At 46.2% G+C, this 16,531-nt stretch overlaps 1 protein-coding gene across 1 annotated transcript in view; it reads left to right on the top strand.

Moving 5' to 3' along the window:
• braf (B-Raf proto-oncogene, serine/threonine kinase) overlaps positions 1-12,620 on the top strand; it is a 93,727-nt gene extending 81,107 nt beyond the window's left edge. The window contains exons 15-19 of the mRNA XM_048607805.1: positions 369-487; positions 2,869-3,000; positions 4,696-4,830; positions 8,047-8,200; positions 9,395-12,620. Coding sequence (XP_048463762.1) covers positions 369-487; positions 2,869-3,000; positions 4,696-4,830; positions 8,047-8,200; positions 9,395-9,420 — 566 coding nt within the window. The 3' untranslated portion in view covers positions 9,421-12,620. The remainder of the gene's footprint in view (positions 1-368; positions 488-2,868; positions 3,001-4,695; positions 4,831-8,046; positions 8,201-9,394) is intronic.
• Positions 12,621-16,531: the final 3,911 nt, after the last annotated feature.

Below are 16,531 nucleotides of genomic sequence, written 5' to 3'. Positions count from 1 at the left end.
CATCGGTGAAGAGAAAGCAGAGTTAACGTTTTAAGTCCAGGTTCTGAAGAAGGGTCACGGGACCTGAAATGTTAACTTTGTTCCACTCTCCACAGATGCTGCCAGATCTGCTGAGTTTCTCCAGCAGTTTCCATTTTTGTTTCAGATGTTCAGCATCCGCAGTTCTTCTGTTTTATTTTAGAGTTGAGAATGTCCTCAGACATCAACATTTAAACTGTTTAAATGAGTTGGGACATACTTGCTTTAAATTTGAGAGAGTCAGGATGCAATATTTAAATTTAAGCCTTTTGTTAATTGAGATGGACTTTGCAGTTAGGGAGCTGCATTATGCAATTTTACGTCTCTGAGTTCTTTGACTCCATTCAAAGATATTTTTCTACATGAAGACCTGACTGTGAAGATTGGAGACTTTGGCTTGGCAACAGTAAAGTCACGGTGGAGTGGCTCCCATCAGTTTGAGCAGTTGTCTGGTTCTATCCTGTGGATGGTGAGTGTGCAACTGTATCTAAAGGTTGGCCGTGAATCTGGATGTTAGAATTTGGTGCACTGAGAGTTGTGTGTACACAATGGCTGTACAGTTGTATCAGTTCGGTTGACATCAAGGTTAGACCTACATACCAAGGGATCAAATACATTCTAACATCATTTAATTCCAAACTTGTTACAGCAATCTGATTCATACAAGATCAGTTATGCAGGTCAAAGCCCATTATTGTCTCAGTTTTCCTCTATGCAACCAAGGTTACCAAAGTAAAGTAATTCACTCCAATCCTCGTGCATAAGAATCATGGAGGCTGTTGGGAAATGTTATTTGTACAGATGCAACCTGTGAATTTTACTGAACCTTTGGCAAAGGGTGTCTGGGCTGGGAATTTCCGCCCCTTCTTTGCAATCCAAAATCGAAATGTTTGAATGTGTGTTGGGAATCGAGATGCTAAGGAATGGAGCAAGTGAGCCTGAGGTTAAATGCTTCAATGTGAGTGGCTTTTCATGCCCCACAGCTACACTGTAGGCCGGCTGAATCAGCACGTTTGGGTAGTAAATTGTGTCAAGTAATCTGCACCATGTCCCAACGTTGGAGCTTTTTGCCATCCTTGCCAGGGATTAGTGCCACAGAGGTTCATCACTGATTCCTGAGCTGATGAAACTAACCTGTGAGGAGATATTGAGGAATCTGAGCCTGTACTCTCTCTAGAGTTCAGAAGAATCAGAAGTGATTTTTCTGAAGCTTACAAAATTTTCACTGAGACTGACAGAGCAAATACTGAAACAATATTCCCACTGACGGGGGACGGTAGTGAGTCTAGAACTAGGGAACACAGCCCCAGAATAAAGAGTAGGCCATTTAGGACTGAGATAAGGAATTTCTTCACTCATTCAGTGGGGAATCGCTGTCATTCTGTCCTCCATAAGGCAGCTGGGGCTCAGTCTTTTAGTCTGTTCAAAACAGAGGTTTCTTTAAAAAAAGATATTGAGGGATATGAGGAATAATGTGGAAAAATGGCATTTTGAATTAGAAGGTCAGCCATGATTTAGCTGAATGGGGAAACAGGCTTGATGGACCGAATGAGCTACTTCTCCCATTCCCTATAGATCTATTACTTATCGCACTAAATGTGGTAACCTGCAAGGTCACAAACACAATGTGTTTCTCCCTCACACCCACTCCAAGGCTCTCTTTCTCTGGTTGACTGTCCTCCTTAAGTAGACTGAATGCTTATAATTCTGCTTAGAGGCTTTGCATGTGCAGCAGTGGGAGGGAATCTTTGGCCATTAGTTAAAGAAAAAGAAAACTCTGTCTTTGAGTGCCATTTTGTCAGAAATATTAAACAGAGGAAATTGTGCTGCTTTGTTTATGATGCCACGCATCTAGTGACCAGAGTCCATTTGACCCCAGCACATTCTGTTTAGGAAAATTCAATCCATTACAGATGCTGAAATCATTAAATCTCATTGGCTTTATCACTTTGAGGTGAATTTCCAACTGCGTTGAAGTCTGAGCTCTTTGTACAGTGATGTTTGTTGAGTAGAAGCAGAATCAACAAGAGGATGTCAGATGAGTGGCTGGTGGAGCACCGATAAGGGTCAGCAGCTTGAGGAATAGGGTCTTCAAGGACAACAACATCAGATCCAACACTGAGTTCGTGGTTTACAGAGCTGTGGTGGTTCCCTCTCTCCTATGTGGCTCTGAGATGTGGACTGTCTACAACAGACGCCTCAAGGCAATGGAGCAGTACCACCAATGCTGCCTGCGCAAGATCCAGCCAATCCACTGGGAGCACAGACGCACCAGCGTCCACATCCTCGACCAAGCCAACATCCCCAGCACCGAGGCACTGAGCACCCTAATCAGCTACGATGGGCTGGGCACATTGTCCGCATGACCAACACAAGACTCCCCAGTCAGACACTCTACTCCCAGCTCCAAAACGGCAGGCTAGTGCCAGGTGGACAGAGGAAATGCTTCTGTGATACCCTCAAAGCCTCACTGGCAAAGTGCGGCATTTCCACAGACACCTGGGAATCACCAAGACCATCCAAAGTGGAGGAGGTGTATCCGGGAAGGCGTTGAGCACCTTGAGACTTGCCATCGGGCGAAAAAGCAGAAGTCAGGAGAAAACAGTGTAAGGAGTGTGCTGCCCCACCCACGCCTTCCTGTGACCACCTTTTGCCCCATTGGAAACTAAAACCAGTCACCCTGTTACCTTCCATTTTACTTGAAGGCTCATTACTGTCGGCTGAACATCCTTACAGCTGTGCTGTTCAGAAGCTCCAGTCTTTCACTGATCTCTGTGTCCCTAGTGGGTCTGACTTCCTCCAGCAGATCTAATCTTCACTCTCGCTAACCAAGCTTTGCTGTTTTTGCAGGCGCCTGAGGTGATCCGAATGCAAGATAAGAACCCCTACAGTTTTCAGTCCGATGTCTACGCGTTTGGGGTGGTTCTCTATGAGTTGATGAGCGGACAGTTACCCTACTCCAATATCAATAACCGAGATCAGGTGAGTAAACCCACTAGCACTACACATTTAATTTATTTCTTCGTATTTTTTAATCATACAAATTTAATGTTCATTGAGATGAGAATGTTAGCACTCAGTGTGAGGAAAAACCTTTTCACCCAGAGGGTGGTGGGAATCTGGAACTTACTGCCTCTAAGGGTGGTAGAGACAGAAACCCTCATCACATTGAAGGAATATTTAGATGTACACTTGTGATGCCAAGACATACAAGGCTATGGGCCAAGTGCTGGAACATGAGATTAAAATAATTAGGTGGTGATTTTAGACTGCCATAGACATAACGGGCTGAAGGATCTTTTTCTGTGCTAGTGATCGCTATGTCTCTAAGAATGGAAGGTTCTCATTAAATGCTCATTTATCAAACAATGTCAGAGCAAGTGAGAGTATGCATATACAGACTGAAAATATCCAATTACATTTAACATGTGCTGTCCCTGTCCTGGGAGTGTTTAATGGGGACAGTGTAGAGGGAGCTTTACTCTGTATCTAACCCTGTGCTGTCCTTGTCCTGGGAGTGTTTGATGGCGGAGGGGGCGCAGTGGCTGTAAGAGGCAGGATATCAGCAGATTGGGCTCTGAGTAAACAGGTTCGAAGCCATGATGGCGAAGGAGAATCTCACCTTCCCATATGGGCACCGGCCAGGATGACAGAGTGGATATCCACATCCTGTGGCATCAAGGGAGTGAGTGTGAGAGTGCATGGCGGAGAGCGTGTGGGGAGACAGAGAGTGCGTGAAGGAGGCAATAAGTGTGTGTGTGCAATGGAGGTAGTGTGATAGGGACAGAATGAAAGTGTGCATGAGAGGAGAGAGTTTGAGATTCAGTCAGAATGTGTGGGAGGGTACATTAGGGAGAGGGGGAGGGAAGATTGTGTGCATGAGTTGGGAAATTAGAGTGAGATCCTTCTCCCAATAGTGTGCCAGCATTCTACTATCCTTCCCCTTACCCACACAATGCAGTCAAACTCCCTCTCCCACTCATACGCGTTCTCTTCTTTTTCCCACTCTCTCACTTGCTCGTTTTCTCCTCCTCACACTCTCCCTTGCATTCTCCTACTTGCACTGTCTGTCCCTCACGCTCTCCTACTCTCTCACACTTCCCCCTTTCCCACTCTCACACTTGCTGTCCCTCTCCCACTTGCACACACTTACTCTCTAGCTCCCATTTGTGCATGCTTTCTCCCTTTTACATTCACGTGCTGTCTCTTCCTCTCCCACTCGTGCATACTCTCCCTCTCACTTGCATGCACTCTCTCCTTCTTACACTCGTGTGCTGTCTCTCTCCCTCTCCTACTTGCACATTCTCTCTGTCTCTTGCCCATTTGCACACTCTCTCTCCTGCCGACTTGCACAGTCTCTCTCCCTGTCCCACTTGCAAATTCTCTCTCCTGCCCACTTGCACAGTCTCTCTCCCGCCCACTTGCATGCTGTCTCTCCCTCCCTTCCTCTCCTGCTTTCCCCCTCCAACTCTCTCACACCCTGTTGTAACTATGATGGTGAGGACAGTGTCCCAGACTGTTCCACCCCGCCCTTCCTTTCCTTCTAGTTAAGGTATAATATCAGATAGACACCGAAAACAGTTTTGAAATGTCCCTACAGTACTGTTGGTCCTGCACCCCACAGGTTTGGTAGTTTGTCAATGGCTTGATGTGTTTTACCTTGTGGTTGGCTTTCAGATAATCTTCATGGTTGGCCGAGGTTATCTGACCCCTGACCTCAGTAAGGTGCGCAATAACTGTCCAAAGGCAATGAAGAGGTTAATGGCAGATTGTCTGAAGAAGAAACGTGATGAGCGCCCTCTGTTCCCTCAGGTAGGTGGAGGACCCACCTCCTCACTCCCTATATCAGCAGCTGGAGTGTGACAGGAACTGCTGCAGAACAGCTGGACGGCCTCTTTGGCCTTGTAACAACATAGGAAGTGCTGTTTGATTTATAAATCGTTAGTAAATTTATATAAATTTATACACCGTTAGTAGGTCCATGGTTGGGGTATTGCATGTAGTTTTCAGCACCTTACTCTATGAAGTCTTGAAAAGGACCCAATAATGTCTTTTTGCCTTGATTACAATGGAGAAGAACTTGATGAGCTGGGGTCTTCTGATGCTGCAGAAAAGGTTATGGGTTGTTACTGAGGATGCCAAACTCATCAAGGTATTTGAAGGGATATATACCATTTTCATCAGTCAATCTGAAGTCGGGGGAGGGGAGGGGATGCAGCAGGCTGATAATCATCACCCGAAGAAGAGACAAAATTAGCAAGAATGTTTCCATGCACAAGGTAGATTGTTTTCCCCCAGTTGGGATTGAGGCTGAGACTCATCGTTGGGTCAATACTTGCAAAGGAAGAAGGTGCAAATTGTCCTGGTACACAGCGTTGGGGATGATGGCACAGGAGATGTTGTGGATAATTCCAAGTAAGTTGTGGTTACAAGGGGGCAGGGGTTCAAAACAGCACGACCGCAGAGGGTGCACTGCCTACAGTGCCCGTCAGTGGCAGCAATGTCCCAGGCACTTACCTTAAATAAAGGTGGCACAGATCAAGAGAGAAAACACTCTGTGCTGTTCTCATCCCTTCCCACTCTCATTCATTCAAAGCCACCGAAAGCAAGCATCTGATTACATTTTTTTTTAAGCTTGAAGTTTCTGTCTTGCAATGTGACTTATGTTATTTAATTCATTTAAATTGTATGCTTTTGCAACTGAAATTAAACAGGAGCAGACTGAGCGCCCTGGGTCTTTTTTCTATGTGAGTAGTTTTTGTGTACACAAGTGGTTGTGGTGTATTTGGACTGGGGTGCTGGTCACTTCTCTACTAGTAGAAGACTGGGAATAGGAGATGTCTCTCCACTCTTGTCGCAACTTGCCCTCCCCTACCCAATGGGAGGTGTCAGTCCTGTCTTAGTCTTTCTGTGTTCGAGTTCGCTGAATCTCAAAAACAACACTGAACAAAACTTTCCTTTTTCACATGAAGTTTGAATTTTGTCAATTCCCAAACATTGAGGTAGTAAAGGACTGCACAGAATTGTGCTTGCAATGCATGGGGATGTACTAATTGCTGATACAATGGTGGTATTATCACCGAACTATTAATTCAGAAACTCAGCTAATGTTCTTGGGACCTGGGTTCAAATCCCAACATGGCAGATGGTGGAATTTAAATAAAAATCTGTAAAAAGAATCTGCAATTAATGATGACCATGAAACCATTATCCATTGTCAGAAAAGCCTGGTTCACTAATGTCCTTTAGGGAAGGAAACTGCCATCCTTACCTGGTCTGGCCTACATGTGACTCCAGGCCCACAGCAATGTGGTTGACTCTTAACCGCCCTCTGGGCAATTAGGGATGGGCAATAAATGCTGTCCCAGCCAGAGACACCCATAACCCATGAGTGAAAAAGTCACACTGAATGCAAGATTGACGTGAATGCTATAACTGTAACCACCCCAGCTTGTTCCATCCCATCCCACAGGCTCCCTCTTTACCTGCTAGAATAGAATAGAATCCCTACAGCATGGAAACAGGCCCTTCGGCCCAACAAGCCCACACCGACCCTCCGATCATCCCACCCAGAACCATCCCCCTGTAACCCACATAATCTACACATCCCTCAACACTATGGGCAATTTAGCATGGCCAATCCACCTAACCTGCATATCTTTGGACTCTGGGAGGAGACCGGAGCACCCAGAGGAAACCCACACAGACACGGGGAGAATGTGCAAACTCCACACAGACAGTCGCCCGAGGGTGGAATCGAACCTGGGTTCCTGGCGCTGTGAGGCAGCAGTGCTAACCACTGAGCCACCATGCTGCCCGTGCTACTCCAGCTGTCTCTGGTTGTCTGTCCCTTGCACTGTCCTCACTGCCCAGTCCTGCTCAAGTACGGAGGTTGCAGTGAAAGGCCTGCGAGGGAGCAGCCCACTATCCGACAGAAGGAGTGAAAGCCTGGTTCCGGTTCCTCGTTAGCGGCGCAGTGAATATTTTAATGCCAGGGAGTCAGCCATACTGATTCACCAGTGCAGTGGCTTGTCTTGGGCATGTAATGGGAGTAATATCTTGGTTCACTTGAATGGGCTTGGATTGTCCATTAACACATGCTCTGTTTGTGCCTTGATTCTCTCCAATCCTCCTGGGAACATGGCTGCACACCCTTGGGGGGCGTGTGTGGCAGCTTTGAAGAGTGGATTGGCCATGACACAAAGCTGCTTTAATGTAAACACCAGCCATCAGATAGTCCCAGCTTTCTATCCAGTCTATTTGCTCAAGGGGTGATGTTAGCCCGTAATAATTGCAGGTGCTCAGTATGATCTGAGGCGCTTATCCTCTACAAGGCCTTTTCTGATGGGGACCGTCACATCCTCACTGCAACGTGCTGACTTCTCCTTGGGCCATAAGTACCTGAGACCAGCTGTGTCCCCTAACAGCTGTGTACAAGCATCTGTACGCACACAGTTTGGGGCAAGATGACTGCCATGTTGCTTGAATCATGTTGTAGGCGCTGACACTATCGGTTCCAACGGTCTAGGCCTGTGTCAGTGTAAACAAACCTTGTGTAACTTGAGAAGAATTATACGCAGATGTGATTTGATATGACTCAACTCTCCACTCTCTCATGCTGCTCCTAGTTAGAGGGGCCACGGTTAGAATGTAGATCATCTGGCCCGAAGGGCTTTAAAAGCTAGCCGCTCTCAGTTTGTGAAAAAGATTAGCCCTACCCAGGTTATATGACAGCAGAGTGCAGCATTGTCAAGCAGTGATAAGGGGCAACAATTGTGTTGTGTGGTTGGTCTGCACTCCCTTTAATCAGGTAGCTGTCTGGGACATTGCTGTCATTGACTGACTGCCAGTGTATACTTCAGGGCCCGTGGTTCTGAATTTGGAGCCCCACGTTCAGCCTTTGATTCAAGGCTCTCTGAGAACCTCTGCTATTGGAGAGGCAGTTTCAGAGAATGAAAGCTGGCCTGGTGAAGGAGGGTGTGTGCAATAACAGGGTCTGCCCAATAATGACGCGGTTCTGTGTTGCAGATCCTTGCCTCGATTGAGCTGCTGGCCAGGTCCTTGCCAAAGATTCATCGCAGTGCGTCGGAGCCCTCACTCAATCGGGCCGGTTTCCAAACTGAGGACTTCAGTCTGTATACGTGTGCTTCCCCAAAGACACCCATTCAGGCTGGAGGATACGGTGAGTGGGGGAACTCCTCAGTCTTGGTGCCTTGTCCACATCAGCCGTTCCTAATTCCCATATAGCTGCTGAGGTGATGAGGCCCAACACACACGCACTGACAACACCCCTCCCCGGTCACTCTGTTGGCTGTTGATGTCTCACAGGGGCTCAGTCTCCACGGTTTTCTCACAGTGGCTAGGTGAGGGGAGGAATTAGTATCCTCTTTATCACAGCTGAACCGCAAGCTTGTGTTCACCTGATGTCCCTTCCTCCACCACAAGATTTTTTTTATGAAGCACAGTGACAATAACAACTTGTATTTATAGACTGCCTTTAACACAATGCTCCTGTGAAGCACCTGGGTGTGTTTAATTATGAGAGAAAGTGTAACACTGAGCCACTTAGGAGATGTGAGGGCAGGTGACCAACAGCTTGGTGAAAGGGCTGGGTCAGGTTTTGGGTGGGAAAGCGAGGTACAGGCACCAAAAGGTGTGATAGAGGGTATTCCAGAGCTGAGGGATGCTCAAGGACAGAAACTGAAAGCACGTGGGACCATGGAGCTGTAAGAGAGGACAAAGACAGGGCGAACCAAAGCCACGCATAGACTCATAGAACTGTACAGTACAGAAGGGGCCCTTCAGCCATCAAGTGTATACTACCAAATATACACTACTACTTACAGTAGTCCCACTTTCCAGCACTAGGCCCTCTATTCCGCTTCAACCCTGGCCGTGTCGTTCAGCTGAGTATATGTTGTCCTACACCGTCCTATTTCCCATAACAAGCTTCTCTCAGTGGATCTGACCAATAATGCTGAGCTATCCTCACTGAGAACTGACCAACCCCCAGAACACTGGTCAGCAGCGATGGTCACCTCTTCAATCAAGGCTCTTGCTTCCAGAGGCAAAAAGCCAAATGGGATCTGTCTGAGCATTTATGCTGGAAAACAACCTTCCCACTCAGTCAGATATGGAGTGAAACTTCTTCTACAGTGACCCTATCAAACACTCCCAGGCTAGAGACAGCACAGGGTTAGATACAGAATAAAGCTCCCTGTACCCTGTCCCATCTGACACTCCCAGGACAGGGACAGCACAGGGTTAGATAGAGTACATTGTGACTACTTGTGGTGCCCATATGGATTGTGTTTGTTGAGAACTGCCACTGTTACTCTGGAACACGTATCATTAAACACTGTGTTTCCTCTTACAGCCGGTGAGTTTACTGCATTCAAATAGATGGGGACACCTTACCACCCACCAGAGCAGGTGTTTGCTGTCACGTCTCGTGTCCTCCCAGTTGTTCCGGGGTTTAAACCTGCAAACAGAAACTACAGCTGTTGACTGAGCTGCCGTTTGTATCATTTTCAAGACAGACTCTGCCAACTGATTTCTGCAAAGCTGTAGCTCTGAAACTGCCTGATGCGCAAATGTGAGTTGCCCCAGAGCCAGCTGTAGCTGTTTGTCTCCCTGAACGAAGAGGAAGGAGGAAACAGCTTTTCTGGATACTGTTTGCAGTTACTGGGGAGAGGGACAGTGGCCAGGCGTGAAGAGGAATCTTTGATAATCAAGGGACCATGGGGTGGTTGGGCTGCAACAATGTTGTATCACCTGCACTGTGCGATTGTCTCCCTGCCCCAGATTGGGTTGTGCAATAACCGTGATTGAAGAGCAGGAGAGGCCCTGTTACAATCGAGCAGGAAATGTTGTGAAACGGCTGCAGTGGCCGCTGTCCCTTGCTCACCCCTACACTGAGGCACAGAGACACTTTTATTTATGTATATTCTATAATTTATTCATTCTTTCCTGTGAGAGGTCAGCACACTCTTCCTGCCACCACACAGCCCACCCCCCCCCTACTCCTGGTGCTCCCATTCTCCAGCTGATGCTTTTTGTCTCGGGTAATCTATTGGTTTCTGCGTCCAGGAAGAGGGAGCAGACAGTGGGTTCTCACTGTTCCCCTGTAGAAGATCCCCCAAAATGACCATTACTTCCCTTCTCTGCTGCTCAGTTCCCACTGGGTGAAAATAGGTTGCATTTTTAGCCCTTGTCCTCCACCAGGTTATGGGGCGAGTGTGTGATCCTTGGCCCTTGCTGTGAGACGGCTTTTTAAATGCAGACCATAGAGCCGGCCGTTGCTTTCTTGCTCCAGCTAAGACTGTGCATCTGCTCCAGGCCAAGCGGCTCTCCCGCACTAGGAAGAAATAAAGGGCTCAGGGAATCCGATGTTGGATTCTGAAGGGCATCGTGGAGTTGTCGGAACATTGAGTATTGGACTTGACTGTGATGCCATCTGTTGTGGACTAGCTTGCAGTCACAGGAGGTCATCAGACTTGAACAATAGCTCTTCAACAAAGATTCAGATATTGAAATGAAACGAAGGAGCACACTAAGTTAGAAGCTTTGCAAGGGAAAATACTCCTGCACAACTATGTTAATCACCAGCCTGGGTCTTTGGCTGCTATTTCATACCAGTCAGGAGCACAATTAGGTTATTCTAACATGCTACAGTAAAATCAGGACTGATCTCTGTGCCCTCCATTTTCCTGCCAGTCACCCCAGACCCTCATCCAGGGGAAGGGACAATGAGGGGCTTGGAGATTGAACATTAAAATTCTAGTTGAAATCCACTACATGCCTAACCGATACTTGTACATTTCAGTTCTATCACATGGGTTGTTTCTAGAAATAGCTAACTGTGGAGGTCAGTCTGTTAAGATAGGGCTATATTTGTATCAGCAACAACTCTGGCTACAAACACAAATTAAGGGACAGATTACTTACAGAGACTCAATGAGGCCCTAGTAATCTCTGTCAGTGAATGCTATGGCAGTCCACTGGTCATTTAATTACCCAACCTGAAAATTACCATTGACTGTTGGATCAATCTTCTGTTTATAAATTTATAATACTCAGGCACTTCAGACTAGACATAGCCTTGTTGGGCCCAGTTCTAGATGGATCTAGTCCCTCAGTAACAGTCTTCACTAAGTTGGATCTAATGCTTCAATTTACCATTTAAACAGCAACCCCTGCATTGGCTCTCAGTACAATGTAAAGACAGCCCAGCTTTAGTTATCACCATCTTGTGCTTTTCCTTGTTACAGATCTTACCAGAGCCAGCAAGTGCTAGTGCCATTCACACTGAAAGGAAGTGGGTTCTATTGCGCAGTGTTATTGCCAAGAGGTTACAAGCACCAGTCATGAGCATTTAGCTCTGTAGTTGGCTGGGTTCTGTCCACAGCTGCATAGGCAGCTTCCAGCTAGCACTGCCAGCAAACTGTAGCCACAAACATCACACTTGGTATCTCCATGCTGCAGTACAGCTACTAAGCGTTGGTCAGTCCATCTCTGCATCAGACCCTGTTTAAGGTAACACCCCGCCCCCCCCCAAAAAAAAGTGATAGTTGGGGTTAGGCGCACCTTCTGGGGTTTTGCTGCTATGATTCAATTAGAAGCTAAACTTCATGACTGCTTTTTAAAAATGTTTATGTACAAGATTAAAGTAATCCCTGTGCAATAACGCTCAAAATGTGAATCAGTTGGCTTTTGGAGACATCGCTGCCACTACTGGGGCGTGGACAGGGCAGAGTGTCACTTTCTGCTGCTGTGGCCCAGTCCATTGGTGAGACTACAGCTGAGAGAGCTTGAAAGAACGTCTGCCTGAAATAAGGCGGCTACACCTGGAGTCGCAGCATGAGCGGCTGTGGGTTGGAGTATGGAAGCCAGGGATTGCAATGGCAAAAATAAACTCTTGCAGTGTACGTTTTAAACTTATTCCTTCCCCTCCAGGAAGGGGCACAGGTACAGAGGGCAGAGGGAGCTGACCCAACTTATACATTACCAGCTTTTGCAACGAGCTAGCCACTTATCCCCTACATAGCCCTGCAATCTTTTTCTTTGGTACAGTCCTTGCCAACTGGATCCTTTACACATGACCTTTGACAAAATTCCTATCTCAGAGAATTACCAAAAAAAAACTTAATTTAGAAGGAGCTGATTCCAGTGCCATACCCAACCGCTGGCACTTCTGAAGGTGCGGCAGGCTCCTAAAAGAGGGGGAATAAAAATAGGTCAAGGTCCTGCTTTCATGTCTGTTCTAAGATTAGAGCAAGGATTGCTTCTCTCAGTCAAAAAATCAGCTTCATCTTGGATCAGTGTAAAGACTAAATGTACTGTCATTGCATTCTGCTCCCTCCCCCAGTACCTTCAATTCTCACCTGTAAATTTGTACAATGGAATATATTGTCAGTTTGCTATAGAGCATGGATACAAAATTTTGATAGATAATTCAAAAACCTTATTGTGTAAAGTTATTTAAAAGACTGTATTATAAAAGTTCTATGTATGTGAATATTGGAAACACTATAATAAAGGACCTGCATGGACTCTGCACTGTCTTCAGGCCTGTTGGCCAGTCCATGTTACTCTCTACTCTGGTTACTGCGTTCACCTGGCTTGTTAGTAAGGGCATGCTGCAGCCACTGGGTTATCAACTAACTTGGGGGGAAATGGCAGAGTGGGGAAGTAAAGGCGTAGAGGCAGGACCTATACAACTCAATAAGTGATGGGGGCGATGGAGGGCTGCTTCCACTCTAGACTCATACAGCCAGCCACCAGGCCAATGTGCAAGTGAGCTCAGGCCAGCCAGAGGACCTGTTTCTGATCAGGAGAGACCATTCAGTCTCACGATAGCACAGCGACAAGGGCAGGCTTTGGGCTAAAACACACACAGCTGGGGAAACTCGGCAAAATGTCGAGAGAGAAACAGAGTTGAGTCCAGTGACTGTTCTTCAAAATTGATAGTAGCTAGGAAGAGGTGGTATATCTGCTGACAATGGTGCTGGGGTTGGGTGGGGGAAGGAGAAAGGTGTGAGCAGAGTGGAGGACACAGTTAGGCAAAAGGGATAAGTGATGATAGGGAGAAAGAAAAACTGATAATGGTGGGGTGGGGAGTCATGAATAGGTGCAAATGGGCTGATTGCAAACAAGCCAGCCCAGCTCATTGCCAGGGTGTGGGGTAGGTTAGAAGACCTAGAGGAAAGTGTTCAGGCTCAAAGTTATTGTAATGTTAAGTCCTGAAGGCTGCAAAAGATGAGGTGCTGTTGCTGCAGCCTGCACAAAGCTTCCTGGAGCACTGCAGCAAGCCTGAGACAAAGATGTTGGCCAGGGAACAGGTTGGGGTGGAGGTGGTAAGTGACTGGAAACCTGCAGTCACTTTTACAGAATGTACATGTTCATCAAAGCAATTAACTGCTCTGCATTCTGCTCCCCGAGTAGTGAGGAGCCCACGTGGTGTGGCAGCAAATACAGCAGACTAGATTCTATCAGGTACAGGTAAATTATTGAGTCACCTGAAGGGATGTCTGGACTCTGGGATAGTGAGCAGTGGAGGTGGGGGGAAGAGGGAAACAGGCAGGTGTTACATCTTCTGCAGTCACATGGGAAGATGCTGTGGGCCTGTGTTGGGAATGGAGGAGTGGATCAAGAGGGAACAATCCCTGTACAAGATTGATGAGGGGAATGTATCTGGTGGTGGCAGATACAAGCAGCCTATGATCCTTTGGATGTGGGGGGCCACAGGAGTCAAAAGTGACAGGGGAAACCCTATTGTTATGGGAGGGAAGCGAGTAACACACATCTAGTGGCCCTGTCAACTAGTACCAAGAAATCCTCAGTGGAGGGGTTGTGCAAAGGTGGTCATTTCTGATGCCCCTCTGCTGTGGGGTTTGGCCCCCTTCCCAGGAAGGTAGGAGTGATGGGGAAATAAATGGTAATCCCTTTTCATCCAGGAAATTACTGTATCCAACACTACAAATAATCAAGTACTTCACTGCCTCCTGAGCAGCAGTGTTCCTTATGTAACCCATAGGCCATATCACCACTTCGATCCAAGTTGTAAACGTAAAACTTCTAAGACTTTCAGAGATTATAAAACTCACTAGGATGTGTACGGAGGCACAAAACCTTAATGCCCAAGGTATTGAGACATGATGTAGAGGTGGTGTTGGGCTGGGGTAGACAGAGGTCAGAAATCACACCACCAGGTAATAATCCAATAGGTTTATTTGAAACCACAAGCAAGATGTAGGCAGGATTGGGAGGGTGGTGCTGAACAGCTGAAGGCAGAGTCACTAATGGTGGGGACATTAGAATCTGTACCTGGGGAGGGAGGCAGTGCTGATGGAGGTGAGGTATATCATGTTAAATCCATGTTATTAACCAGGAGCCATACAAGCCCAGCAGATGCACAACACCAAATTCAGTTCACCCACAGCCCCATTTTTAATTTGGGCAATTCCTGTGAAGTGAACCAGGAGGAGATGCAAGGTCTTAGCATGGAAAGGGACCCTTCAGTCCACCATGTCTATACTGATCACAAGCACCTATCCACTCTTGAACCTCAGTCTGGAGGCTACTGTACCCTAGTGCACAGGAAGACTTCCATAGCCTTGTCTGCAATGTAGTCAAGAGTTCATCTAAAATAAGTGGTAGAAGTGGGAAACAATAACATTAAGTTCCATATTTATAAAAAGGTGAAAAATATTTTCCCTTAAAAATCACCAATTCTGCATCTTAACCAGAGGGGACACCTTTTTTAAAAAAGGTGTATCAGTCTGTCCAGTTACAGGTATATTTATTCCTGTAAATGCTAAACACTTGCTTCATAGTGGCTATAACAAGAGTTTTTTTTTTGTTATTTGCTTCCCCATTTGATTTTGTTCACAATATCACTCTGCTTATTTGTTCTATGCAATGTTGGTTCTGCCAAAAATCTCACTTCCTGAATTCAAAAGGACATAGAACAGTACAGCAAGGGAACTGGCCCATCAGCCCACCAAGACTGTGCTGACCTGACACCTTTCTAAACAAACCTTTTGCCTGTGTGGTCCTTCTATTCCCTGCCTGTTCATATAGGTCACCGTGCTTCTTAAATAGTGCTGTGTCTACTTCTAATACCAGCCCACCACTCCCCTCTGGCAGCACATTCCAGGCACTTATCCTGATAAAAACACTTGCCTCACCTCCTTCAAAAATTTACCCCCTTTTACCTTAGGCCGGTCCCCTTTGTAATTGGCATTTCTATCCTGGGGTGAAAAAATGACTGCCCATTCTATTGATGCCCCTTAAATTTTGTAAACTTATCATGAAGTCACCCCGCAATCTCCTTTCAAGTGAAAGCAAAACAAGTTTGTTTAATCTCTTCTGCTAATACCATCCAACTATTTCTGCATCCTCAATTCTCCCCATCCTTCTATTTATATGGTGACTAGAAATGCACACTAGTTAGACCACATTTGGAATATTGAATTCTGTGCAGTTGAAACAACAAGCCAATTTTTATATTCTGTGCCCTGACCAATGGAGGCAAGCATACCATATGCCTTCTTGACCAGTTTATCCACTCATTGATCCCTGAAAGCGGCATAGACCTGTAGGCCTGGATCCTTCAATAGCTTCAATTGAAAGGGCTCAGTCATCTATTATACTTCCCTCCAGGATTAGATCTTCCAAAATGCATCACCTCACATTTGTCTGGATTATCCAAATAGCAGATGGAGTTTAATCAGCCATGCTCATGTTGAATGGCAGAGCAGGCTCAAAGGGCCAAACAGCCTGGGCCTGCTCCTATTTTCTATGTTGCTTTTAGACTTAAAACATCAACTTACTTGCCATAGATGCTGTCAGACCAGAGTTTTGGCAGCAATTAGTTTGGATCTTCAACAGGCATGGAAAAAAGAAAGAATGAAGCAATCTGGAATCTTTGGCATGGAAGTAGAAGCAAACTTGGTATCAGGTCTGAAATAGGAACTATAGCATGGATTTAGCAGGAAGGCTGTGCTAACCTAGTACAGGTAATAATATGTTCAGAGCTCTCCTGGGTGACTCAATATTGACAGTCTCAATTTTACAGCCCTGTTATACTTCACTCCATCCCCAAGAAAATGGGTACTTCCTTGGATGAGAGCTGAATCCCAGGAATCTGAAGTTTGCATTGTTTGATCCTCAGGAGGTAGTGTGGGGCATCAGGCATAATCAAGACCTTACTATCCTGGTTGTTCTGCTGCCTAGTTTAGAATCTAGCACCAGGGAATCTCTCCAGATGCTGGAATCTATTCTGATGCTCTGTTGTAGTTTGCATGAAATCTAGAAGTGCTAGCTACTCACTGTGGAACTTTTTGGATTCCCTACAGAGAGAGGGACTCAAAATGCTCAGTATTAAAATGAAATGGGAGAACCAAAACTTGCATTCCTGTCATATCTATCAAGGCAATGTCCATTCATTGATAGTAGGAACTGCAGATGCTGGAGAATCTGAGATAACAAGGTGTAGAGCTGGATGAACACA

The sequence above is a fragment of the Rhincodon typus genome, chromosome 18, assembly GCF_021869965.1.
Source record: "Rhincodon typus isolate 14 chromosome 18, sRhiTyp1.1, whole genome shotgun sequence".
Lineage (NCBI taxonomy): Eukaryota > Metazoa > Chordata > Chondrichthyes > Orectolobiformes > Rhincodontidae > Rhincodon > Rhincodon typus.
This window is presented reverse-complemented; position numbering and strand designations above follow the sequence as displayed.